At 38.9% G+C, this 27,676-nt stretch overlaps 1 protein-coding gene across 2 annotated transcripts in view; it reads left to right on the top strand.

Moving 5' to 3' along the window:
* TAFA1 (TAFA chemokine like family member 1) overlaps window positions 1-27,676 on the top strand; it is a 767,746-nt gene that overhangs the window by 294,193 nt on the left and 445,877 nt on the right. Inside the window, exons 1-2 of one of the 2 annotated variants that reach the window (XM_029242640.1) lie at window positions 3-472; window positions 2,412-2,532. In XM_029242640.1, the coding sequence (XP_029098473.1) occupies window positions 2,415-2,532 (118 nt within the window). In that variant the 5' untranslated portion in view covers window positions 3-472; window positions 2,412-2,414. Of the gene's footprint in view, window positions 1-2; window positions 473-2,411; window positions 2,533-27,676 lie in introns of those variants that run through there. The other variant, XM_029242641.1, reaches the window with a different exon arrangement.

A 27,676-nucleotide genomic window follows, 5' to 3' on the forward strand; every position in this document is an offset into this window, starting at 1 on the left:
ACAGAGGAGGGATGTATTGAAAGAGACTATTGCTACTTACAGCGCCATATAGCAGCCCTGCTCCTACATTTTGCTGCCTTACTCTGCCCTGAATGCACTGGAGTGGGGATGGTCCCTCATTAACTATAAACTGATTCTCATCAGGAAACTGCACAATATCTCACCATCACTTCAAAGGTCTCGTCAGGCAGAGGTGACGCCAGGAGATGATTTAAAGGTGAAAATGACAAGGTTTCCAGCCCTCAAACCTTGGTTCCTTTTCTGACAATACAGTCTGAATGAACCCAATGTCTTCTTTACTGTGGGAGTAGCATCGGAAGAGAAAAACATATTTTTTAAATCCTGATAAAGAAGATTATTGGGAAGCTGTTTTTTAAAAAATCTCCAATTGTGGCACAGATGGATTTTAGAAAGTGTTAGAGCTTTCCAATGAACACTAATAGAGTACTCTGCTCTTGGCTGGATTTTTCAGGTAAGAAGCCTCTTTAAGGATTTAAGATTCAGAAAGCAGATTTCAAACCTATTCAGTCAGGTCTAGAGAACTATGTAGGGCTGAATGCATTATTTTGCGGGGCGGGGGGTGGGGAACACCTATTACCATAGAGACAACCTCTTGGTAAGAGAGTGAGCAAAGAGAGCTATATGCAGGAACCTTGGAAGTAATGCTGAGAATTAAAGAAAGTTAAATGGAAGAAAGAAAAAGAAGGAAAATACTGCAAACGTCAAGTCACAGCAATCTTTTTGAGTGCTAGGATCTGTGTGGAAAGCCGTCAATGAAAAACTGTTGTTTTGATTGTGGTAGGCTTTCTTCACGTTTAGATGAATTCCTAGTGCATTTTAACTGAAATTCACAAACAATCATTGCATGCCACAGTCACCTCTATTTTGTCTTTCTATAATTTGCAGGGTATTTTGAAAAGGCACCCAAATGCATTCATTTCAGAATTCATAGGAGGGATGTTGCTCTTTATCTTTACTGAAGAGAATGCATCTATGGTACACCGATAGTTCTGAAGACAATGAGGTTAAATCCGTTGTACACAAAAGTAAACAGTGGGCTGTGAAACTAATTATAAAGTGAATCGTCTACGTGAATCACAGACCGGGGCATGAAAGGCACCATGCTGTTGAAAATAATGTTTTCCTACTTTGCACTTAATTATGGTTGTCACCATTTGTCTATTATAGTTCTAAAACCCTTCTTAAAGACTACATCTCTCTCTCTCCTAAAACCCATAAATTATCTTGTATTATGTCGATATACACACACACATATAATGTATACGTTTTGCTTGCCGAACATCACAGCTTTGGAAAGAGTACCGATTTCCACGAATAAAGAAGCCACACTGGGAGGTCACTAGGAGGTTTTAAATGTAGCGTTGAAATACTTGAAGTGTATGATTTGACAGTGGAAAGATGAAAAAAAAGAAAGAAACAATCTAGGTTCCAAAGATCTATCTAGGAGAAAGGCATATACTTAACTGGCTTCCTGTATAGAAAATGCTTCCATGTCACTGGCTAAGGATGATGCTTCAAGTTTGATTAATTTGACAAATATGAAATGCAGCATAAGGTGTTGTTTGAGAAACTGGACAATATGCAGCGCAGTTGAGCCTTTGTAGCTCCTAAGATTCTCATAGGTGCCGAGAAGACTGTCAAAGTTTCAGCGCTTACGAAAAGGTGGATGTTCAGCCATAAATACATAGACCACCTGTATATACATATTCATCAACACTACAACAAATGCCACGATAGGCTCTTAGGAGGCAAAGCAATATTGTAAATTATGGTTTGCTCTAGGAGAGGTGCTTAGATCTTGTATCCGAAACTCATTCTGGCTGAAGATAATTCCTTCTGGTTTTAAGTCCAGCCAAAAAGACCATCTCTTTTAGGAGATTACAACATGCCTCTGAGAAATGATTACTTAGTTTAGGCGACAGCATTGGAATTAAAAATTCATGACTGTAGAATTAAAAAAAAAAAAAAAAAAGAATCCACTATTTCCTTCCAGGCTTATGTCAGACTTGCAATGAAGTTAGAATGAACAGGAGCATGCAGCCTTTCAATGCCTGGAATAACTATAGCTTAAAGATCATTGTGTAAAACTGCATGTTTAGTCAGGATACAGTGTTTCAAACTGCCTAACAGATAGTCAAAAACTTTATTTCTGTATTTTGGCCATCCTAAGAGTTTGGTTTCGAATAATTTCAAAAATGGATTCATGATCTCATGGAGAGTGACCTCCCTCAGTCCCACCTTGTGGCATGACCTCTTCTGGGTCATTAATTCTAACCAGCAAAGTAGCAAAGGCACATGACGTCTGAGACCCCCCTTCTCTCACCACTGGGACTGACGGAGCTGGGGGCTCAAACCCGGGGGTAATCCTTCCTGTCTAATGTTCTCTTTAGAGAATGGCAATGGTCTCTGCGATGCCCTGGGTCCTGTATTTATGGATAAGTGCTTGTGCGATGCTGCTCTGCCATGGATCCCTTCAGCACACTTTCCAGCACCATCACCTGCGCAGACCAGGTAAGTTGGAAGCTGGCTCCACGGCAGCCTCCCGTTTCACCGCTGTCTTTTAACAGATGGTTGAAGGCAAGTGACAGAAAGTGCTACAGGGTGGGCAGCTTGCCTCGGAATTTCAAGACTTGTTGGCTGGATGCTTTGGGGAAAGAGGGGGATACTAAAATGTCTTGGAGGTATTTCTAATAACTTCTCAGAAAAGGTGGTTTTCTCTAAGAGTCCCGCCACCCCTTGGCACACACCTTAAAAAGGAGAAGTCGTTTGTTTTGGAATACTTTGGTCAAGAGTGAAATATCCTGCAAAAGGTGGGGTAACTTTCAAGACTTGAGGAATTTTTGAGGCAAAATATGATCTTTGCAACCAAGAAAATAATGTGTCCATGTTCCTGGGATTCATTTTTATCTAGCATACATACCATAATCTTGGTGTGTATGTGGCTAGAGATTTTATGTGGATGTCAGTGCCCAAATTAACTTTGTAAGTAGTTTGTGAGTGAAAAAAATTAAAAAGTAACTTACTATTTCTTGTCTGGTTTGTCTCCTCTCCTTTCTCCCTTCTTTCACTTTCTGTTCTTGCGGTATGCTCGATGCTTTTTTTTTTTTTTTTTTCTATCTCTCGGCATTTTCCGGGACAAGTTCTCTTTAGCGTGATTTTTTTTTTTCCTATATCGAATTTTGTGTTCCAGACGCATTTTGCTTTCTTCGTTTTTCTGTTCAAAGTATATTTCTTACCCTTCCATGGCCTCACTCTTCAATCAGGATTTCTGTCTCCTTCTGTGCCTCTCCAGCTCTCTCATTACTGTTCCCCCAGCTCGATTGTCCTCGCCCGCCCTGGTTCTCGGAAAGGTTGCCTTCCATTTTCTGCTTAGCTTCAGCCTTTGCATCCATTTACTCCACCCGTCACCTGCACCGCACCCCTTCCCCTCCCCCTCCCACCCGATCGCCAAGACCGGGCTCTGGGGACCAGTTGCGCGCCCAAGCTCCGGATCCTTAGTTCTCTAGAGCTCCCAGCTCTCCGTCCCCACCCCTCCTTCCTTCCAAATCCCTTCCTGGCCTCCTCCCATCCGCCAGGCTTCCGCTAGCAGCGTTGTCTAGCCTTTGCTTTTTTCTGGCTCTGCAGCCAGCCTGGGCACCGATCCTGCGCTCTTCGGCATTCTCCTCCAGCAACACCTCCCAGGGCGCTCGCTGCTTGCGGCTTTCCCGGGTTCTGCTTCCCGGCTGGGGGCAGGATCTAAAGAGTACGTGTACAGCCCGGGTCCTCCCACGCGGGCTGCAGGGGAGCGCGACAGCTTGCTGGATGCTAGACCTTGGGTCGCTCCGGGAGGAGGGGTTTGGCGGGGGCTGAGCGTGGGGCACAGGCCCAGGGCTGCCTCTGGGCCTCAGCCGCCCTCTTTCGCAAAGCCCTGGATCCGGGAGGGAAGGCGAGGGGAGGTTGTTGCCCCTGCGGGAGGGCCTGGAAACGGCCCTGCCCATGCTGCGCGCTGGTATTTCTGCCTCGCGTGTCCTGAGCCTGGATCAGCCACTGCCAGCGTCCGAGGCTCCAGTGCCGAGTTGGAGGGGAAAAAAAAAAAATACAAAATACGTGGAATCCCCAGGTTACCTCCAGTCAGTAGATCTCCAATCTGTTCTGGCAAAAAACGTCTTTGACTTGTTACAAAGTCATACAAATAACGCGAGAAATCTGCATTTACTGTAATACTTAACAATAAGCACGCAAAACAAAAACAACTAATGTGAGTGCTTTAGGCACACTGTTAAGGTTAATTCACCTTGCTTGGCTTAATTCTTATTCAAGTAGGTGTAATTTCCCACCCTGTTGCTCAGGAGACTGAAGTTCTGAGGGTCTGAGCGACTTGCCTGAGATCACACAGCTAATACCTGCCATTGGGGACTTTGGTCTGATTTCATCTCCAGAGCCTGTTTCCCAAGGAGGAACTAATGGCTCCCAGTACAGAGCACAATCTTGCCAAGTAGCCTTTTTGAAGAGATGTGAGCACCTTCACGTAATTCGTGAAAATTTTCAAGTTATGTCAATACACGGACTCATTTGAACTGCAGACCCATTTTGAAAGGTGGCCATGGCGGAAGTGGTGAGGGGTGGCACTTGAGGATGGCAGAACTTAGGCTGGGCCATTGTCTCTGTCACTTAACATTAGTGACATGACCTTGGGCAAGTCATTTTTCTTCTCTGGGCCCAATTTCCCATTTAGGGATATTGTGGGGAGTGTAAATAAAATAATCTTCACGAAAGTGCTTTGTAAAATGTAAAGCTCTTCAGAAAGATCAGGAATTACTGGCATCCTCCCTTAGTAGACTACACATGTGCATATCACAGATGTTGAATGAGTGACATTTTGCTGTTCACACAGCTAATGATCCACATAGTAACAACAATCTTGTTTTTAATCTTGCTGTCATTTTTAACTATGTGGTACCTGGCTAGAATATAAGACCAAATGCTACCTGTCTTATTTTGTGCCCTGTGCATTCAGTCAAGAAATACGGTACAGTTTGCAATGAGCTTTCACGTAGACTGTTTCTCTTAATCAATAAGTATATTAGTTTTTTTTGGTGGAGGGTTATGGCTATGCTACTTATAACAAACTTATGTCTTTATGGGGCTTATTATCAAAATACAGTAATTTTAAACTGGGAAATACATCATTGGGCTCTGTCTGCAATTAAACTCAGTATTTTTTTCCATTGTCTCCTCTTAGTAATTGCTTATTATCGTCAGTGTGTGGTTCATCTGTGCCTCAAATACACCAAAAAACTGCTGCACTGAAGCCAGTTTCAACCCCAAGCGTTTATACATTTGAGACCCATTTCAGATTCATCAATGAAATGATAACAACTATAAATACTCCCTTCTAGATGTAGAAAGATGAAAATGATATTAACTAAAGTCCAATGGTTCTAGGTATTAGGTTTATTCAACTTGGGTTTTTCAACAATCACTGCAAAGATTAAAGCAATAGATCTTAGACATAGCAATATTCTAGATTATTTCAGTCAGAAATACAATCTTCTTTAATGCAATCTTCGGTTTTGATTTTAAGAGTAAATATATGCTTTTTGTGATGAGACTTGTGATGTTTCACTTCATAGGTCTTAAATCTTCAGGGGCACTAATGAAATGTGTATGAAAACAAGAGAGGAATCAAGGCTAGTTATCTGTGATAATCCCCCCTTCAATGAGCAAATAAATAAATAAATAGCTGGATAAATGAGCAAAAAGGAAAAACATAATCTCATTTTCTCAAATCGGTTAAAACAAGTGACATGATGAGAAAAAATGAGACACCAGCAGACCCTGAGCTTTGCCACATTTGCCTAAGCTTGAAAAATCACCTCTTTCATGAAGCAGGAGCAGGCAGACACCGTGTGCATATCAAGTATCTGGGAAATGTGAAAAATGACACATCTTTCACTCAAAGCCCTGGATGGAGTGAAGGCTTTACAGCTGCCTCCTCACCTGCTTAGGAACGGCTGGTCCCCCTCTCTCCACGCTCTTACAGGCAGCTTCACGTCCCCTACGTGGTAAGATGGATGGTGCTCTGATCCCAAGCAGCCAATCTCAGTATCTCAAGAAATAATCCACTACACTGACAGACGAGTGGAATTTGACACGATGTTCCCCTTGTTCAGACTGTGCTGCACCTGGATGGCACCAGCCAGTCAGGGTCCTTTAGGCGAAATGGTTAGAGCTTTGGGCCAATTTCTGCTGTCAGAACATAGTATCAGCACAATGTTTCTGTGAGGCCGCGAATTTGTGATCTGTCTTCTCAATGCACTGGGTTTGCACACAAACAGAATGAGAATATGTTAACTAGAAAACGGACTGATTTTAATGTATTCCCCTGCAGTCCCTAAGTACTTCCTATTTTTCATATTTATCGTATTACGATTGCACCATGTATTTTCAGTGACTCACTAGTTAAGGAAGATGAAAGTGAAAGTGAATTTTAAAATTACACAAATAAGTAAAATGTGCTATAGATTAACAGATTTGTAATATCAATAATTTAATATTTGGCTAAATCAAGTTTTTTATTTTGGGACCGATGTAGGAAATTACCTTAATAACTTGAAGAATACTCATGACTTTAAAAAAAATATGTACAGTGAAGCTAGAAGAAGGACACTTAATTTAAAAAAAATAGACTGAACTATGTAAACTCAGAGTGGTGTTCCATTGTTTCAGGATATTAAAATAGACAGCTTCAACTCTTTATAATCACTAGTTGTGTAACAGGTAAAAAAAATGAATGGTTTGCTAAACGCAACTTTCTAATGTAGGATTAGTTTTTTCCCCTTACGGGTATACGAATTTTCACAGTGATTTTAATGGTTACTTAATTTTGAGTGTGGGTGTGGTGTGGGGGGTTGTCCTTGAAACTTAATAAAATATGGATGACTTCACAATACTTTAGTGAGAAAAGATCTTTGGGGTTCTTTAGTAATTTAAAATTATAAAGATAAATTACATGAGACAAGAAGTTGTAAATGCCTTATGAATCATTTATTCTTGAGTCGATGCTATTTTATTGACAAGGGTGTATAGAAGTATAAAAAGATGACTCTGAATAGAATTGTCTGTGTAACTTATCCTCGGTCTGATTTAAAGCTTTATGAAGCCAACTGTGTATTTAGAGGTGTTCGTTTGTGACTTATTATATACTGAACATCATCATCCATTTTAAAGCGTGATTTTTTTTGGGTAAATATTAAAAAAGTTCTTATATGCCTTATAATTATTTTTGCTTACTGTTCAATATCACTTTATTGAAAGCTGCCTAAGGAATCCACATTAGAATACCAAGGTTCCTTACAATAAAGGATTGTTTTATAATTGCAGTATAAAAGAAATAGTGAGAATACCAGTGGTTGCATATTGGCTTTCTCAGAATACATACCAATACTAGATTGCTAAGTGTAGTGAACTGGTCTAAGGATTGGAACAGACAGGTTGTTATTTGGTGTAACTGGTGCTGGTGATAATGCATTGATCATCTGATTGATGATATTGACCTCACCCTAGAGTCAGAGAGCAGCCATGGGCATTTGATAAGACCCCAAAATATCAAAATCAGGTAGAGATGCAAATAAAGATTTTCTGACCATCCCGTGAACTTATAAGAGAGTTATTACAGTGCTATCAAAGTACTGTTACTTATGTGAGCTCAAGCCCATGGCCTCCATTTTATACGACACTGCAAACAAATTTTTAGAACTGGCACTAATGAACATTAGTCTTCAATTGTTCATTTCTTAAAGTTCATTTAAGATGAAAACTCAACTCCTTTTTAGTCTTCCAATTTTGAACTCTGTGTGAAAATTTCAAAGCTTGAGTTTATAAATTGGTACATCGTTTTTTTGAAAACAGTTTTGCACTGTTTTCCAAAATGTGAAATGTGCCAGTCCTGATACAATTCCATTTCTAGATGCTTATCCTAAGAAAATGATTGGACAGGTTTAAAAAGATGTATGTTTAAGGTTTAGTCACTGCAACAATAATTTTAATGGCAAAAATTAGAGAGGAGTTTCATCTCCATCAAAAGGGGACTGGTAAAATAATCATGGTGAATCTGCTCAATGGCATTCTATGTAGCCATTGCAGTGGATGAGATATGTTCATATGTACTCTTGTGGAAAAGTGCCCATGATTTACTGCCGGGTGAACAAGACAAGGAACAGAATACTCAGCTTCAAAATAGTTTGAGAAAATAAATATTTGCACATGTATGAAACATGTAGGAAGAGATATAAACATTCTTTATACAGTGTTAGTTAAACCTAGTGGGAGGACTGCATTGACTTAGACTTTTTATTTCCTACAATTTTGAAATTTTTTCAGGTTCATTTCTAGGATGGGCATATATTGATTTTTAATGAAAAGCTTAAAATATTTGCTATAGAGAGTTTTATGATTAAATTAGAAATGTATCAATGTTCCCAGTTTAAGGAAAAAGAAGAAAATATAGGTAGCAAAGTATCATGAGCCCGTTTTCCTTCTAAGAGCCTTAATCCTATAAAATGTTTAGGCCGGCACTTCACAGTACACAAAACACTGTCCCCTCAAAATGCTCATTGGAAAAAAGCTATTAACTGTTGGGGAAGCACTCACTGCATGATATGTTCTTCTCTTAGAGATTTGCAGTGCATGTGTGTGTATGAAAGTTCTGGAAAGATTTACAGATAAGAAGCCTGACTGTGTTTAACTAAAATTTTCCAAACTTCTTTTATTTGGACAACAGCTATAGTGCCTATTCATATCACATGCTTTGAGAAGTGTGAGCCAAGATAATCCTGGAATCCTATAAAATTCATCTTTTTATCTCTTGCTTCTAGTAAGGAACTTGGCATATAGTAGGTGCTCAGAAAAGATGTGTTAAATTATTAAGGAAAGAAGGAATGACTGTTCTGGTGGAATCTTGAACTCTCCCTTATTTTTTCCTACTTGTGTGTGAGTATTTGTGTGTATATGGTTGGATGCATGTGTATCTGTATGTGTGTTTATAAAAAGGACATACCTCAAATAGAGAGTGGTATAAACACTAAATTGTCACTGTAACATATGCACGTATGTATGTGTGTATCTGTGCAGTATCTTTGGGTAGATATTTGACTGTATTTGATATTTGACAGCCGTTACATTAGTCAGAATGGTCCAAAGAACAAACTTACAAGTGCAGTAAAAAATTAAATCCCTAAGGTTTTCAGTTACAGCATGAGGGTTTTGGTTTTTTTTTTTTTCTATAGGTTAGAAAACATTATAGATGTGGCCTTGAGGATCTGAAAAGGAAACTTCACTTAGCAAATAGGGAAAGGCCTTTTGCTTTCAAATCTTTTGATAACAAGAAAAAAATTCGCTTCGTCTTTGCAGAAGGGAGAAAATAACACCAGACAAGCAATTTTTCCTTTCTTTAGGATAAAGAGAAGATGCATTATTTTGTTAACAGTTTGTATAAATTAATTGGATTCTCCAAATATAATGTCCTCAAAGCATTTAGGGAACCCTCTTGGCCCACTGTTTCTTTCTCTTTCCCGAACTTTATATAATAAAATTCCAGAGAAAGAAAAGAGAAAGAATATTATCACAGCAATTTTCTCCCAGAAGATGCATAGATATGCAGAGTGATCTGCTTACTCATTAAGTGAATCCATCCTCCATGCAAGGAAGGAGACCAACCAAACTTCCCCCTCAGTCTAGAAGGGAGGAAGACCTCCCCTCAGCAAAGGCCATTGTTCTGTTGATAGAATTACCTGTGTTTACCTTTACTATGCCCTTACTAGACCTTCACTTCAAGGCATGCTTCCTTTATACCCGAGAATAAATACAAGCTGAGTCTTTGTACATCCAAAGGGTTTTTCTGATTTCGCATTCATGTGGATGAAGAATGGACCTATTGAGTCATATGCTTTGAAGTGAGTAAATGCCAGCTTCCAGATTTAGATGAATTGCCACACAGGGTCGTGGGGGGGGGGCGGGGGCGGGGAAAGGATTTCAATGCTCCTGAAATTGACAACAGATCTTGGATGAGAGTCCGCAGGCCAGCAGGTCACCCTTCCCACTGAATAAATATTGTGTAGGTATTCAATCAGTATTTGCTGATCAACTAGGCAAGAACTTTATGTCTTTAAAAAATGCAAGTATTGGTGAGAAAGCACCACATTAAGCCTTTTTTTTATACCTAATGGTGATGAAGAAAGAGCACCAGGGTAGGAGTAGGACGCTGGTGCTTTCAGCATCTCACGTAAGTTGTCAATTGCAAGGCTCCAGATGAGAAAGTTGGAGGGAATCAATGGTTTTCATATTGTTCCTAGCAGCTCCAAGGAGGTGATCTCCAAGGATTTGCATTCCACAAATAGTGAAGTATATTCTGCCAAATAAAGATGCTTTAAGCTGCCCAAGGAATTGATTCATTGACTTCATCCATTTGATAGAGCAAGAAGCTGTACAAATCACCTTTGTATATTTAAAAAGCCCTCTGCTAAAGCTATTTGAAAACTTTCTGGATGATTTCATAGATGGAGAAGGCAAATAGCTTCACAGACCAGGTCGTTAACAAAAATAATTGGATCAGCCTAGAGGCCAGACATTATAAAATGCTGAAAACTGTGGCAACTTAAGAGCATATGCACATCTAGAGGGCACAGTGCATCCTTAGCTACTCCTGAGACGGGCTCAAGGTGACCAGATCATCTGATATTTCAAGGCAAATCACAAACCTAGAATTTTATGTGTAATTTCTTTATCTTTTAAATGTCAGGTGGGCCAAACAAAACTTGATTCAGGGATATGTCCCACCTGCAGGCTGTCAGTGTGTGACCTTAGATAAGATTATCTCCAGCTCCAACATTTTATGATCCCTAATGAATTTATGCAAGCACAGTGGAGAGAGGTGAAGGCGGTGGGGCTAAAAGGGGAATTTCTACGCAGATCTGTTTTGGCCTGCTTTAAAATTATGCCCACGGGTGAGTCCTACTCTGAGTTATAACCAACATGCTAAAATGCTGTGTGTCTCCGAGCCTTTTATATGCAGCTAACTGGTATTACTGGGGGGGCTCTGATAAACAGAGAGAATTAGTGTTACAAGGCCGATGGCCTAAAGAGAGGTCTCATTTGAATCTTGGCTAAAAATCAATTAACTTTCCTTTAGATTAAGGCTAGGGAGAAAGAGTAATCTGTAAATGTAATAAACCAAGGGAATCATCAGGCATAGTGATGTCTATATAAAACCCTTTATTTAATACTTTATTAAACTTCTCAAAATCTAGTCTGTAGTCCACTACAGGGTTATAAATTTAACTTGAAACCCAAGGGGTTTTGTTTTTGCTGTGGTTGTTATTCTTCTGGGTAAATGATTTAAGATTTTATGTATATTCATTTTGTATATGAACATAGGCTACTTAATATAGTGACTGAGTTATCATTCTACTAGAATGACATGTAACTAAGGCTTACTGAGCTTCCTTAATTCAGTATTCTGCTAAGAAAACTGGCTGCTAGCTCTTGGAAACATTGCGAAGTGCCTGCATGCAAATAATTAGAATTCATGCAATTTGGGGAAGGATAATTTGTTATCAGTGCATCTTGAGTGTTGTTTGAGTTGTTAGTGATTTTCCATTGCTGTGGCTCTTGCTTTTTAATTATAAATTAGTGTTGCTTTAGTTTCATCATTATCAATTAAGTTTGCCGTGGGCTGTTTCATTAACCCTATAGTCTGTAATGATGCATATTTGCATATTTAGGCTTTTAAATTTCCTAAGGATTAGACTTTAATATATTCTTGAGTTGTGATTCAGAAATGATTCATCTATATTCTTATTGTAAAACATGTATATGTAATCATGCTCAAACTTATATGTATGGTGATACTTGTCTAGTGACATTGTTTATATGCCCGTGAACCTATGCAACATAAATTCTCAAGGTAAGTAACATTTTTGGATTATTTTTATGTCTGTAGGACATTGTTTTATAATATATTAGCATATTAATAAGCTTAACTTATTTTATAAAAAAAATGAGTGATTCATAAATACATCTTTCCAAGTATTTATTACCTCAATATTTTCCCATTGAAAGTGGAAACAGGTAGGAATTGGATATTTCACCTCCTTGGGGTGCTGTAATCAGGAAAATTTGAACCTCACTGTTCTATGAAGAAACTGTATCTAGAGACCAGCCCTACTGAAACTGAATTAAAAAATGTGTGAGATGGCAAAAAATTTTTAAAAACCCATTTTTTCTGAAATAAAATAAGATGTAAGACAGGAGAAGATACTGTTTGGAAGCTTCTCAGATGAGACCTTATTAAGTTGAATTGTTTTTGTATCTTCTTAAATCTCTTTATCTGATGAAAAAGCAAGATGCCATGTATTGGACATGTGCTTGAGAAACTAGGTCACTGGGTGAACATTTGTAGGGCAACATTTTTGACGGCTACTCCCGGAATTGTTTAGAAGTAAAAGCAGATTTATGGCATACATGCTGCCAATCTGCAGCCCTCTATCTATCATAGGCCTAGGGGATCAATCAGTGTTTGTTCCCACAGAGCCTAGATGTGATTTCAGAAACTTTTTCAGTCCTTCTCCGGGCATCACCTATCAATTGATTGACACGGGCATGCAAGTTGAGAGTCTTTGACTGTCTCTGTTGGTTCATTGACTGACCATCTCTAGGATCCCTCTCCTATCCAAAAGTGCATGCCATGAAATATTTCATTTAAAAAATAAGGAAAAGATCCAAAAGTGTGATTAAATCAAATTTAAATAGCCACAAATGTCCAGTAACTATGGTTTAAAATAGTGAATCTTTAGCAATTCTCTCAACTTCTAAGAGTTGCAGAACTTTCTTTTTGTTACATCCAGAAAATTTTGATTCCTTTCCCTATTCTCCTCTTACTCTATGTCAGTGATGTGAAGCTGCTTGCTGTAAGAGCTCTAACCAAGCAGGTGTTCTTGATCGTGAAACATGAAGCAATTCACTCTGACCAGAGAGGATTTGGGAAGCCCTCATAAAGGACTGGATTTTGTGTTGGGCTTTGAATGTTGGGTAGGAATTGAGTTTGTGGGAGAGGATCAAGGGGTAGCGTACCAAACTGGAGGGAACAGGACAATTAAAGTCTTATTGGCAAGTAAGGGGGGACAAGGTAGGGCAGTGACCTAAATGTCTATAGGCCCTAAACTAGCTGGAGAAACTTTATATTATTGCAATTAAAGGGAAAGCAAGATTTTATTGTTGTTGTTACTGTTTTGTAATCTAAAGGCTGCCTTATCAATGTACACTGATGATCACAGATGAACAGCTAGTTAAAATGGAAGAAAGAAGCCCTGTTTCCACAGTTTGAGTCTCTGTGGAAAGCAAGTCAGTTAATTAACAACAAATGCAGCAACTGTGTTCTGGCCAGACTCTCTGGGTCCCATGAGGCCCTTCACACCTTTGAATTATTGTTACCTTTGTGTAATACAAGACAAAATATGTTACTACCGTTGATTTTTGAAATCTGGTTATTATATTAGAGGAAACTGCATATCTGTAAATCAAATCCTAAGGATAAAAATGTTTATTTTTAATATACAACAAATTTAATATGTTATTCAACAAATGTTTATGGTCCACTTACTAGGTGCAGAAAACTACGCTTCCCATTAGTAATAGTAATGCCTCTTTATTATAATCACTGTTTTAACACTGCCTTTCCTGATCAGATCGTCAGTTCTGTGAGGGTAGGGAACCCAGCAGCCTGGGGATGCCTGACTCAGTGTCTGGCTCATGGTGAGAGTCAAATAAATACTTGAATGAATGAATGATCCTAAGTATTTGATGTTTCATTGAATCTTTACAGTTACCTTATGAGTTAGAACATCTTTCCATTTTACTCATAAGGAATATCTTAAAGAATAAGATAATTGATTTGTTCAAGGTCATCTAGCTTGGGAGGGTAAGGTTGAGAATTTTGTTGGGTCCTGAGTAATGGCTCAGGTTCCTGAGTCTCTACTGTATGTAGCCTCTGCTATGGACGGTTCCTTCCCATGTGACACGTGATCTGTATCACAACCCTAAGTGGTCAGTTCTGTTATCCTCATTATATAAAACACTGCAAACTGTGGATAGTAATTAAAAGCTGAGAGGAAAACTTAGGTTATGCCTTGACTTTCAGTCAGGTGCTCTTTCCATCGCAACCAAGTACTACTTCTAGGAATATCAGCAAGTTAGTCTTGGTTTAATTTAATTACAAAACAAATTTCTGTGTTATGGGGCGTTGTTCTACATCAGCAGGCAACTAACTGTGTCTTGGGCTTGGCTATATCATGCAATAATTTTAATTTAATGTGGCTGAATAATACTTTAGTCTTAATGCTGCTTTGCAAACAGGTCTGGCTGAGAGCATACTTTCGTTGCTTATTGGATTAACAGCACCTCATTTTCAAGTATTTTTTACAGAACTGTTGTCTCCTGATAAGTTTTTTTAGACCTTGGAGGCCCTTTTTGTGCTCTAGGCAAGGAAGCAGCAGCATAGGATAAATTTGCTTTTATTAGACTCAGTGTAGTTTTTCTGTTTTACTTAAAATGAAGTTAGAAATCATTCACACTGGGAAAGAATTCTCTCTAACGGCAATTTAACTTTCTGATAAGATTTTTTGGCATTTATCATGTTGAGACTTTATAAATTATCTAGAATGTTGTAAAGTGGGCTGACCTTTCGGGTAAGTGGTTTGATCATTTGCAGCAGTATCTTTTTTTGCTAAAATATGGAATTTGCTCTCTTTCAAATAAAACTTGCTAGACCCGTAACTCAATAACGTGTTTGGTAGAAATTGCTTACATAATCAGACCTGAAGTCTCCCTTTCACATTCCTCTCATCATCAGAACAAGTCCTCTTGTTCGTTCTAAAATATGCTCATGGCCAGTGATGGCAAATTCCTGATGCATAGCCCACTCTTCCTATGATCATGCGTTGTGGACATGACTGCTCATCACTTATGGCACTCTCTGTACTTTTGCCCAGATTCAACCTGTGAACCCTTCCAAGCACAGTGCTCCAATCCCTGAGTTGTTAAACAAGGTAGTATTTCAAAAACAACCACAGTAACCACCGCCAGAACCAGCATTGTTCAACACCTACAATGTCAAATACTGTGCAGAGTGCCTTCCCTGGACTTACCTGTTCAATTTTGAGATGAGACAAGTTGTCCACTCTTGATCTAGGCTGTTCTTATATGTAACTGAATTGCAGTTTTTTTGCCTGACCTCACCCTCATTGTCACCAGTGATTCTTGGCCAAAGAAGTTGTAGGAATTAGAGCAGTCTGGTGTACCAGGCAAACCAGGGGCTCCCGTCCGAGGTCTACCACTCTTAGCTCCAAGTGTGGGCAAGTCATGGTAACTCTCCCTGCCACACTCATGAAATGGGGATTCCTGTTTATATAATTCCTGCCTTTCAGGCTTGAGTAAGGTATAGAGATGGTGTCTGTTCTATATCTGCCATAGAGTAGGTGTCCAGCACAAGGCATCTCATTATATTGTTATGTACATATATGAAGGTCAAAGCAAAGATGATATAGAAGGACTGCTTTATACTAACACATATACCCATAATATTTTATTCTATAAAAATGGTGCATATAGAAATTTTACAACTTCGACTTATTTAGTCACTTTATGATCACATCTGAGACTTCTGACAATAAAATCCATCTACTCAGAACAGACAAAAGATAGGGATTTTATGGCTAATCTCTACTCTGGAATACGTAAGCGCTAGCCATGAGTTCTAAGTCAATATGACCAGGTCAATACTCACAGCATCCTTCCTTTCAACAGCAGGATGTGTAGGTAATTACTGATGAAGGTGCTCTAATCAATAAGTTTGGCAGAGTCTGTATGCTGCCACATAATAGGGAAGTTTGGTTAATTGATTTAAATATCTGGCCAATAATTCATTAACAAGAAGTGGTCCAAAAGTCAGCATTGGTGCTTTGTGATTCTCAGAATGGGTTATAATTCTATTAAAACTCTATTAAAATAGCCACTAGTCAACTGAAATCTTATACCATTTATCCCCACTTCCTCAGGTGTTTCTTTTTCCATTAATAGTGTTGTCCTTACAATAACCCTTCACCTCTATCATAGGACCCAACAGCTAAAGGAAGAAACCCAGGTATATACTGACAAGCACATTAGTACCTAAATGTCCATGGGTTTCATCCCAAGGTACCATTTTTGTGTACTCTTGTGTGTACACTATATTTTTACTCTGAATACAAAATGTTTTTGTGTATCAATGACTGCTTAAGTAGCATGGTGTCTAATGTTTTGAGCCTTAGCAAAAGCAACAACAAAAAATGAAATGACAGTGGTCAGTTTCTTATGTTTTAAGACTCCAGGGAATTTGAATTAGCATGAGAGAATAGCCTATACAGTTAGAAGCATGGATTAAAGATATCATAAAATGATGATAAATTTGCAATTAGTGATTCAGAGTCCCTTAAGAACTATATCTAACTTGCAAGAGCTCTCTGCTGAAGAGGTCAAAGCCTTACAGAAGTCTTGACGAATCATTTGATAAAACTTTATTATCTCTTTTTTACTGTTCTCATTAACATACTTCAAAAATGCTGTTTAGTATTTCTGGCAAGCAGAGCATCAGACTGATTTTACGGTAGTGTAAAGATTTATTAATTATAATCTTTTCATAAGCCTATTTATATTCAATTGTGACATTAATAGGTTGCCGAAACAAACTAGAGTTAATTGTATTTAATTAAATTGTTGAAAACATGTAAGGGTAGTTTATTATTATTGTAAGCAGAAAGCTCTATTGGTGTACTTATTTGTGTGAATAAGATCTGGTGTAAAGTTCTTTCTAGTGGGTATGGTAGTATTCATCAACAGAAAGCGATATAAAAATGCTAATTTGAGAAAGTTGTCATTGTAATAGAACATTTGGAAGTGGAGGCTTCACGTAGTGTTTGTCATCTTATAGCCAGTGTTAGATAAATATAGTGGGGTTCCTGCCAAGACAGACATTACCCTGTTGTCCTACTAAAGCACCCTGAGGAGCTCCAAGCCCATCTATTCATCCCCTTCCTTCCTTGGAGGGGTTATTTGGTGGAGGAAAGGTCTGAGATCTGAGTCAAGTCTTCTGTGAAAAAAAATGCTTTAAATGAGACCGGGAAAAGTAGAAAGGGTCAGACCAAGAGTTAGGGATGGAGTTTGGACAGCAAAGAATTCCAGGTAAAGATAACAGCATTATGAAGGTCTGGAGTCAGAAAGGAAGATGCACTGGAAAAATGTGAAGGTCAGAAGGTCAGGTAAAAGGCACTCCTTTGTCATGGATTAGTGCATGTGCTTTGAAGATAGCAGGAGACAAAGAGTGTAGGCTGACTTAAAAAAGTTAATTTAGCACTCCTGGTCCTTGATTATGTCTAAGATTTATCAGTATTTACACACTAAATATAGATTTTTACTATGTACTATGTGCCTGGCACTGTGCTAAGAATTCTATATTATTTCATTAATCCTTACACTTACGACTGTGAGGCAGCTACTTTGTTCTCTTCTTTCTACCAGTGAGGGAAATAAGGTTCAGAGAGTTTGAATAACTTGCTCAAAGTGCACAGCTAATAGGTAGTGAAGCTAGGATTTGAACTAGGGTAATCTGGTTCCAGATCCCATGCTCTTAATGACTATAATACTAAAATTCTTTGCCTCTTCCAGTATCATTAGTTTTAGTTGTGATGGACAGAATTAAGAAGGAAATGAATGTGTTTCAGAGTAGGCTAGATGATGCTATGATAACCAATCAGCTCCAAATTTCAATGGCTTAAGGCAATAGAAGTTATTTCTTGCTTGTGCTACTGTCCCCTGGGGTTGGCTGGAGTCTGTGCTCCATGCTATTTTCAATCCAGAATTAGGAGGAGCATCTACTATTCATCATGAAAGAAAAAACAGAGAGTCTGAAGGTAACATTAGCAAATCAGTGCTTCAGCTTGGAAGTGACACATGTCACAACTCATTGGCCAGACCTGGTCTTGTGGTTCAACCCAATGGCAAAAGGCTGCAGAGTGCAAGCCTACCATGTTCCCAGAAGGCAGATAGCAGGAGATATTTGGTGAGCAGCATTCATGGTAACCACAAAATGCCTTAGTGGTTAGGAAATAATATTTTTTTTTGTTGCAGTACTCTTTCATTCTTAGATATCCAAGCTTGGATATCTTAGTTTATTTTACTATTTGGATAAGACTCCAGAAATTTCAGTTATTCAGTCTATAAAGAAGAGAGTAATCCAGTTAGTGAATCCAGAAAGCAAAACAAAACCAAATGCAACGTGACACCAAGCATCCAGTTTTGTTTTGTTCCGTTTTCACACAGCTGACTTTTGAATGAATAGGTGTCACAAGACCCAGTTCCTCATGTAAGTGAATGTGAAGCAAACCTTCGGGGCCATGGGAGATCCTGCACTTTCCTCCACTGAGTCCTTTCCTATAGCAAACACCTAAGGCTCTTGCTTACTCACTCTCTCCCCTTCCCTCCCTCCACCCTCTCATTTGCGTGAGTCTAATCTGTGAACTGATCCCTGTTTTAAGAAGAATTGCTGCCTGTGACAGAAAGGTCAAAGCATTCAATACTCTACCATCTGGGATGCCTCCCTTGGCTGTAGATGAAATATTTATATGGCATATTTAGTAAGTAGACGTTATTTTTATGTTATCCTAGGTATTTTTTATTCTTCTTATTTTCATTTTCAGAACTGTATCTGTTTCTAGTTGGCAGGCGGAGAAATCAGTTATGGATCAAATGCACCCATTTGTCATGGATTAATGCTTAAAATGCTCTGATGACAGCAGGAGAGAAAGGTTTGTAAGGATGGATGCTGACTTTGGAAGAAAAAAAATTAATGAAGCTAGGAAAACAGTGATAGCAGAGAACATTGCAATTGCAGGTGCTAAATGACTTATTTTCAAACCCTAGGAGTATGGTAATATTATTCCTCTCCTCCTTCCTTTAATGAAGCACTCTCATAATCCAGAGTGACCCCAGCTGAAGAAGAGTTGTTTTAGGGAGAGTTAGTCTTCCTGGGAGCTGTTATTTAACAAACAGGGTTTTTTTTCCTTATTAGCTAAAGAAGTGTGTGTTGATGGGCAGAAAAAGCTGTAATTCACCACTGTGTGTCTAAAGGAAGAGAAGAAAAAAATAGGAAGACTAGCTGGGTCCATCAACACTTTTGTCACAAATGTCATTAGCAACTGTTGTTTCCCGTGGATGGTTCAGGAAGACGACACGCATATCAGGTTTAGTCCTGTTAAACTTGGCTTTGGTATCTAACCTCCCACTTCTTAGAGGTGGGGTAAGGCTGAGGGAATTATTTTGTCAGGATTTTAAAGAACTTTCAAGACCGTCTCCTTGGTACGTGCGTGCATGCGGGCACAGACACACACACACACTCCATTACACATTGTTAAATTACTTAAAAATCATTCTTAGGTAACTTAAGAGTTAGAAATTACTTTAGCAGTTGTCTAGACCAAGGTTTCATGAGACACTTCATTTGCCTCAAATATGTCACCTGCCAAGCGGTTGTGGATTTACTGGTTGGGCCCTTCGAAGTATTGTTTTGGGGCATGCTGAAATTGGGACTCCTTTTTTGACCTAGGTAAAATTCTTTTAATCATAAAACTGATCTGCCCCCAACCCCAAGCCTCTTCCATCCATAGTTTTCTTCATCTCAGTTAATGGCAATTCCATCCTTCCCATCCTTCTCATCATAAACCTAGGAATTGCCCTCCACTCCCTTCTTTCTCTCAAATTTCATGTTCAGTCCATCAGCAAGACTATTACTTCCCTGAATGAATGTATGCATATGTATAACTGAATCACTATGCTGTACACCTGAAAGTAACATTGTAACTCAACTATTCTCCAATGAAAAAAAAATTAAAAAAAAAAGACTATTACTTCCCCAACTTCAGAATATATCCAAACTCCAGCCACTTCTCACCTTTCCCCGATTACCTCTGGGACAGCTGTTCCTACTCTCTTCCTTGCTCATCTCCTACATCCCCACTGGCCTCTTTGTTGTCCCTTCAAAGACAGATACACTTGTATGTTTGTTGGCTATTGCTCTGCCTGGAAAGCTCTTCCCCAGATATCTATACGGAATACATTCTCGCCTCCTTCAAGTCTCTACTCGAGTATTGCCTCTCCTGTGAGGTCTCACATAACCACTTTATATTAATTTTTAATTTCACCCTCCTCCCAGCACTTCAGATCCTGTACCCTGCTCTTCTTTTGAGGTAGCATTTGTTGTCTTTTAACGTAATATGTCATCCCCTTATTTGTTAACATTATTATTTGTCTCTCTCCGTTAGAATCTAAGTTCCAAGGGCAGAGATTTTTTTTTAAATCAATTTTAGTCCCTGATGTATCACAGGGCACAAAGAAGGCCCTTAAGACACATTTGTTAACTAAGTGAATAAATAAATAAAAGAAATTTTAGGACCTCGTGAGATGGAGGTCATTCCTTCTACTCCCCATCAAATGTTACATAATATGTATCCACATACTCCCCACTACAGCCCTCAGCCCTGTGCTGGAAGGGAAATTCTGTGCTAGCTTCAGTGGTCCTGGTCCGCTGAACTGGCGTGACTCTGTTGGCCACAGGAGTGAGCACAGGGGTTGGCCTGAAGCCCACAGTCCGTGGCCAAACCCTGCAACAATAACTTGAGGAAGTAGAAACATTTATTATCCCAATTTTCCAGATGAAGAAATAGAAGCTCAGAGAGGTTAGGAATTTGCCCAACGTCACACAACTAGCAAATGACAGAGCTAGGATTCAAACCCAGATAACAGTTTATACTCCTGACTACTGCCCTAACTCTTGCTTGTGTGACGTTGTTTCTGGAAAAGGGTACACAGTTATCTTGGGATGTTGCTCTTATGGAAAATGAACAACATTCTCAGACTTTTTTGAGTCTCCTCTAAGACCTGGGATGTTTTACCTTTTATGGTAGCCTTTTTCAATACTGGATAGCTGAAATGATTAGATTTCTACTCCACCATGATGCTTAGCAGAATCCTAGGGAAGAAGATCCGGATGGTTTCTAGTTTTGTGGGAGGCTTCAGAACAAGCTCAGTATGTCTTCTGTAAAAGAACCATTTAGATGTAAAGACCGTATATCTCTCCTAGGTCATCCTTTTCCAGGCTAATTGATTGTCATAGGAATTAGTGCGGCTGTGAGCTAAGCCAGGACTGTCGCTTGTGGAACCCCAATTTTTATTTAAGCAGCCCAAGGTCACAGTAGCTGTTTTGGCAGTTTTACCAACCTGCCAACTCAGATTGAGTTTATCATCAGTGAAAACCCCCAGGTCTCTTTCACACGCCACAGTGAAGTCATATCTCCTCAAGTCTCTGTTTTCACAGTTGGCTATTTGGACCCAAGTGTGGACTTTAAATTTGTCCCTCTTACTTTCTGTTTTGTTAGATTTCAACCTTCATTTCATCTTATTGGAAACTCTCAAAATTCCAATTCTCTCATCTCATACATTAACTAGACTGTCCAGCTTAATGATTTTGAATGAATAGAAAAAATCTACAAATTAAATATTAAAAAATGAATTCCTAAACATGAATGGAACACTCCTACATTCTAGGAGTGGTGGTAGCATGCTAACATTTCATCATTTTGTGAATTTAAGATTTTTAAGCTGCTTCTTACATATGTGACCTAAGAGATGGAAATTCCACGAAAAATATTATTTGGAAAGATGGCTAATCTCTGAGACCTTATTCTCTAGTAGTATAGTACAATAGAAATACAAGGAGAGCCACATAGGTAATTCTAAATGTTCTAGTAGCCACATTATTAAAACTTTAGAAAAAACCAGAAAATTAATTTTGATAATGTTTTTAATGCTACATATCCAAAATATGGCTGTGTAACAAGTTACCAGAGACTGGGTTGCTTAAAACAATAGAAATTTATTCTTCTACAGTTTTGGAGGCCAGACATCCAAAGTCAAGGTGTTGATAGGGTCACACTCCCTCTGAAGGCCCTAGAGAAGAATCCCTTCTTTGCGTCTCCCGGCTTCTCATGGCTGTGGGTGTTCCCTGACTTGTGGCCACCTCTCTCCAATCTCTGCCTTGCCTCCTCCTCTCCTGTCTGTCAAATATCTCTTGGCCTCACTCTTAAAAGGACACTTGTCTTCGGAATTAGAGCTCACCTGGATAATCCAGCGTAAGTGCCACCTCTCAAGATTCTTAATCACATGTGTTTTGCCGTGTAAGGTAGCGTTCCCTCATTTACACATGATTCTGGAGGTTAGGACGTGGCCATATCTTTTGGGAGAATACCATTCAGCCCGCTACAATTATCATGCCCATATGTAATCAACATAAAGACTTGTTAATGAGATAGTTTACGTTCTTTTTTCTGTACTAAGTCTTTGAAATCTGGTATGTGTTTTATACTTACAGCACATCTCAATTCAGACCCTACGTTTTCATTGGAAAGACTTGATCTCTATTTAGATTTCATAAAACTTAAAGTTGAAAAAATTGGTCCACATACTTGAGTTGTTTCATAGGTATTGAAAGTTTTCTAGTAAGAAATCACACACCAGTTTTAAAATTTAAATTAAGTAAATTAAATAAAATTTGAAATTCTTTTCCTTGGTCTTACTGGCTACATTTCATGTGCTCGGTAGTCATATATGGATGGTGTATTGCACAACACAGTGCTAGAGCTCACTTCAATTATTAAATATTAATTGTAATGCGTAATAGCTGGCGTGCTCTCTTTTATAGCGCTGACAACTTTAAGAAGCGTTAAGTTTTGTCATTTACTGTACAAGTATATTTGAGTGCCTTCAGTGTGTCAGGACTTGGAAGTATGGCATTCAACAAGATGGACAAAATCTCTCCCTCATGGGGTTTTCTGTCTGAATTCACATTGGTTTTCTTACCTTGCCTGTGTGCCAGTTGAGATGAGTTGGTTTGGGATGATAGGGAAGGAAACCAGTGGAAAATACATCTGAAAATGTTTGCTTAAGAGGCCAATTGAGTCTAAAGAGTTACTATGCTCAGAACCTTGGCAGAACTTTGTTTTGCGCTTTCCATCAAGCATGATCTGAACGCCCTCTAAGTTCCTCTAATTAACTTCTTTTCAGGACATTAACTTGATGTTTTGTAAGATGAAGAAATAAGAGAATATACTTAAAATGTCAAGAGAATGCATGTAACTGGAAGTAAAATGGATAGCATTATTAACAATGGCAAAAAGTAATGTCACATCAGTAAAACAACTTATAAAGATGAAACAAATTTATGGCTTTCTTTGACCAGCACACATCTTAATGGAGTTTTAAGTTATCTATCTTTTATATAGTACATTTTGCCTGAGAGTTTTCCCAGATAAGATGCTGATTGTTTGTAATAGCAATCCTAGGCTGAAATATACCCGTCTTAGGAAGAGAAAGGATGTCCTCTTTTTAGTGGTTTTGAAAAGACCACAAGTCAGCTTATATACCATATTACAAGAACTTAGATTCAATACCAGAAAGAATTGCACCAACAAAATCTGTTGTGGCTTTTGAGATGGTCAGGCTACTGGAACATGTTGCTACCATTTGGCTGGCATGCATCAATTCCAAACTTCGGAATTGTTTCTTAACTCACAATTTCCTATTTAGAATCAATTTCCAGCAAATTTTGGGGGGGGGGAAACTTATTTAGGAGCAGAAACCTGCAGTCGGTTGGAAATAGTGTAATACAATCATTATTGGAAAAGGATAAATATTCAGTACGTATCTGGGTCTGGAATTATCCATATGGAGAGACTGATGTTAAAATAATTTTCTAGTGGGATGTCTGGTGACTTACTTTATGTCCTACCTGGATTCCAGTTTCCTCTTTCCAACGTTTACGTGGTGCTGTGCTAACACCGTTAGGTACTGAAAGAGAAGATGAATAAAGTTAGACCTTATCACCAAAGCTCTTACAATGTAGTGAAGGATGCCTAAGGAATGGACAGTTATATAAGGCAAGGAGGAGGAAAGGCTGAATAGAGGTGTGAGGAGGAGAAAAGAATAATGATTCTAACCTAGAGTTAGACCGAGGTTAGAGGGAAGACCTCATTCATGGAGTAGATGGCAGATGAGAGGACTGGGCAGATAGATGAGATAATCATTTCCATTTGTCTAGTTGTCCCTGTTTGGGGGGCTTGTCATAAATCTCAAAACCTAGCATCACAGAGTGGCCGATAATTAAAAAGAGTTGTGAATAAATGAAAATAGCAATTTTAAAAGTTTTATTTAAAAACACTTCAGGCTTCTTTGTGTAAACATCCATTCCAAACAATGCAGAGCTATACTATTTTGTCAGAGGGTTCATTTCAGTGACTTGTGTCTTCTGTTACATTTCCTGTGGCCTCTATTTTCAGTTCTAATCTAAATACTGCTTGAGTCATATTCCATTGCGATAAACCGAGCCAGAATTGAGGAGACACGGTTTTCCTCTAAATTATACCTATTTGAATCTTCTTATAGATTTTCCTTCTCTAAGAAGCTGCAGGTTTTATTTACTTATTGGACACACGAAAAATTGAGTCTTGGTATTTTTGTTTTCTCTGAGATTTCATTGTATTTTTAATCTTAAGCCTCAGGCAGGTACCGTCGCATCTTTTCAGACAGTTTTTGGGTTTGGACGGCCTCCTCTTGGCAGAACGAACCAAGGGCTTATCTTGAGATTCACCAGTTGAAGCTCTCAGAATACTTTTATATTTTTACAGAGTTCTAGAAGGTAGACAAATCTCGCGGGATAAGCAAGTGCACAAAAAAAATAGAGAGAGAGGAAATATGCAAGAAGATACTCGTGCTAAAATTATGAAACAAGGGCAAGTTCAGTCTGGGGCAAGTTCTCCCTTCTGCCCCTCACCCCATGTAAGTTGTGGACATCTAGCTCCCACCCAAAAGCCCATCTCATCCCACTAACGCATCTAAAAGAAATGCCAATCAGATAGCAAAAGTTTTAGAAGATAATGCACACCTTTGCTGACAGACAGCATCTTGCAGAGGTAATACGAAGAGAATAACACCTTTTAACGTGGAGTGAGACTATTCCAATCCTTCTTTTCAGCCCAGTCCTCCCAGCAGCTGCCTGTGTCCTTGTCCGTGTTTTTCCAAACCCCACACCACTCCTGTTCCCCATTACCTGGCTCCGCTTCCCTCTCTACCCTCCCTCCCCTCTCTTGCCTCTGCTTCTCCCCTCCAGGCTCCTCTGTCTCCATCAGGGGAACCCCAAGCCATTTCTCAAGTACAGAAATCTCTTCCTCTGGAGACTGACCCTCATACCATCCTGCCCAGTAAAACAAAAGGATCTTTCTTAGGACATGTATGTCTAACACTTCTTAACACTTGTAAATTTATCATTTACTCTGTTGCTTTCCCTTCTTCACCTCCTCACCCTTATGCCTTCTCCCTCCCCCCCAATTCTTCATTCCATTCCTTTGCTTTCCTGTGTGTAATATCCTTTTATTTCTTCCAAAATTAAGTCCGAGGAAAGAACATTGATATATAGAGTCGATGAAAAATATGTATCCTTAACGGTCATTTAGGAAGGCAATGTCTAGTTGTGAAACACTTTTACAATCATGAAAAAGTGGCTAAATTGCATTCAATTTTCAACAGGAATAGATAGCATCTCTTGTAAGTTTCCACAGTTTTCCATTGACCCAGTTGCTATTTCACTGTATGAATGAGGGGACTCATACATTTTTCTGCGTCTGAGCTTTCATACTCACTTCCTTGTCTGCCAACTTGCTCAGCTGTTCCAATCTTCACCTTCTCTCTGTCCTCACAGTTGGGGACTGTACTTTTGCTTTCAACACCTGAAATATCTGGAACAATCTATCTCAAAGTCATTCATCTTTATATCTTTCTTTTAGGAGCCCTGCATTACTAGGGGTCTGTTTTTTAGATGTGTGGGGTTTTTTTGGCATGTATGTTTTTGAAGGCATTCGTAATGCCAGTATTTAGCTTCTGACATTGATATTAACATTGCATTATATGTTAGACATTTCTCTTATAGACAAGAATATTCTCCATTCAATTTTAATGCCCGTCTGATAGCATATACTTTTGTATACATATAAGCCAACATGATATGACAAATATCAGTTTATGACTTGCTAAATTAAATGTATGCTGGGCACTTCCTTACTAAGGCAATAGATAGAATAGAAAAATTCGCGTTTAAAGAATTTTTTGAAAGTGGCCAGTATTTATTCTTCAGTGTAACTGAAATATGTTTCCCTGTCAAAAAATCTTTAGTAGAGGACACATTTATCAGTGTATAAAAGCTGGAAATATACTTCACATTCTCCCTTGGGTTAGAGTAGGTGAACAAATAGGCACTATGTTTGGATTTCTGATGGAAACTTTCAGTTTGGAGTTTGGTGTACTTTTCAAATCAGTTATTTTAATAGCAGAATGGGCATGTGACAGTATCACTGTAAAACAAATGGGAATGTGAGCAGACTAAAGAAGAGTAAAGCAACATAGTCAGAAGCAAAGGTGTGAAGTGACCTCTCACCTTTGATCTACTAACTAGATACAGCAGTGTCTTTTGTAGGTATAGCACTGCCTCCTTGCAAACCTATACCTACCTTTAGTGCAGGTGCTACCTAATTTATAGATTGAGCCAAATAAAAAGGATCTTGGACTTACAGAAAAAATAAAGGCATGTGATTTTAGAATAAAAGGGGACTTAGGCCCTAGAATATTTCCTTCACTTGATAAATGATGATATGAATTATGATAATAATAATAATCAACTTGAAACTATATAAGAGCTAACATGCAACACATCATGTTCCAGGCACTACTCTAATCTCCTTACTTGTATAAATTCATTGAATCCTCACCACAAACCTATAAAGTACTAATATTATTAACCCCATTTTACTTAACAGGAACCTGCAACACAATTCTTTATTGTTTCGCCCGGCAACATCACATGCCCAGTATGTGGGGGGAGAGGGATTTGAGCCCAAACAGTCTGATTCCAGACCCCAGGCTCTTACAGGTGACCTTCAGTGGGCTACTCCAGCCTGGCACATTGCAGGAAACCTTGAACAGTTTCTGTATGAAGTGGTGCTTTCAGCTTCTAGTTCTTGTCTTCTTTGGGATGGAGAATGAGAAGGTCACTGTTACCATTTCATGTCCTTGCTTGGTGAGTGAGAACACTTTCTGTTCCACGATGTAACCCCCGAGTCCCCTCTGTCTCTGTCTATGTGATAGTTTGGAGGAGAGAGGGGAGGGCAGGAATGCAGGGAGGAATGTTTGCCTGAAAGTGTGGGCTGGCAACTGTATGACATTGTCTTAGAAAGGGGAAATAAACAAATCCACACGCCAAAGCAGATGTCTTATCTATTCATTACTGCTCACACATCCACCCTTATACTGGTGTCCAGGTTGGAGGCATCTTGGCTGATCGCAAATCCTCTTTATTTCTACATGAAGATTATGCCTCTGAGTCACCCATCCAACACTTACAGATAAGGCTGCTGATGTAGTGGACTTTGATATCTTCTCTATTCCACCAGGACCCTAGCTTGGCTTTTTAAAAAAGCCTTTAACTGTAATT

Source organism: Monodon monoceros, unplaced genomic scaffold (genome assembly GCF_005190385.1).
Source record: "Monodon monoceros isolate NGI ecotype Baffin Bay Population unplaced genomic scaffold, NGI_Narwhal_1 Super_Scaffold_3, whole genome shotgun sequence".
In the NCBI taxonomy this organism is placed as follows: domain Eukaryota; kingdom Metazoa; phylum Chordata; class Mammalia; order Artiodactyla; family Monodontidae; genus Monodon; species Monodon monoceros.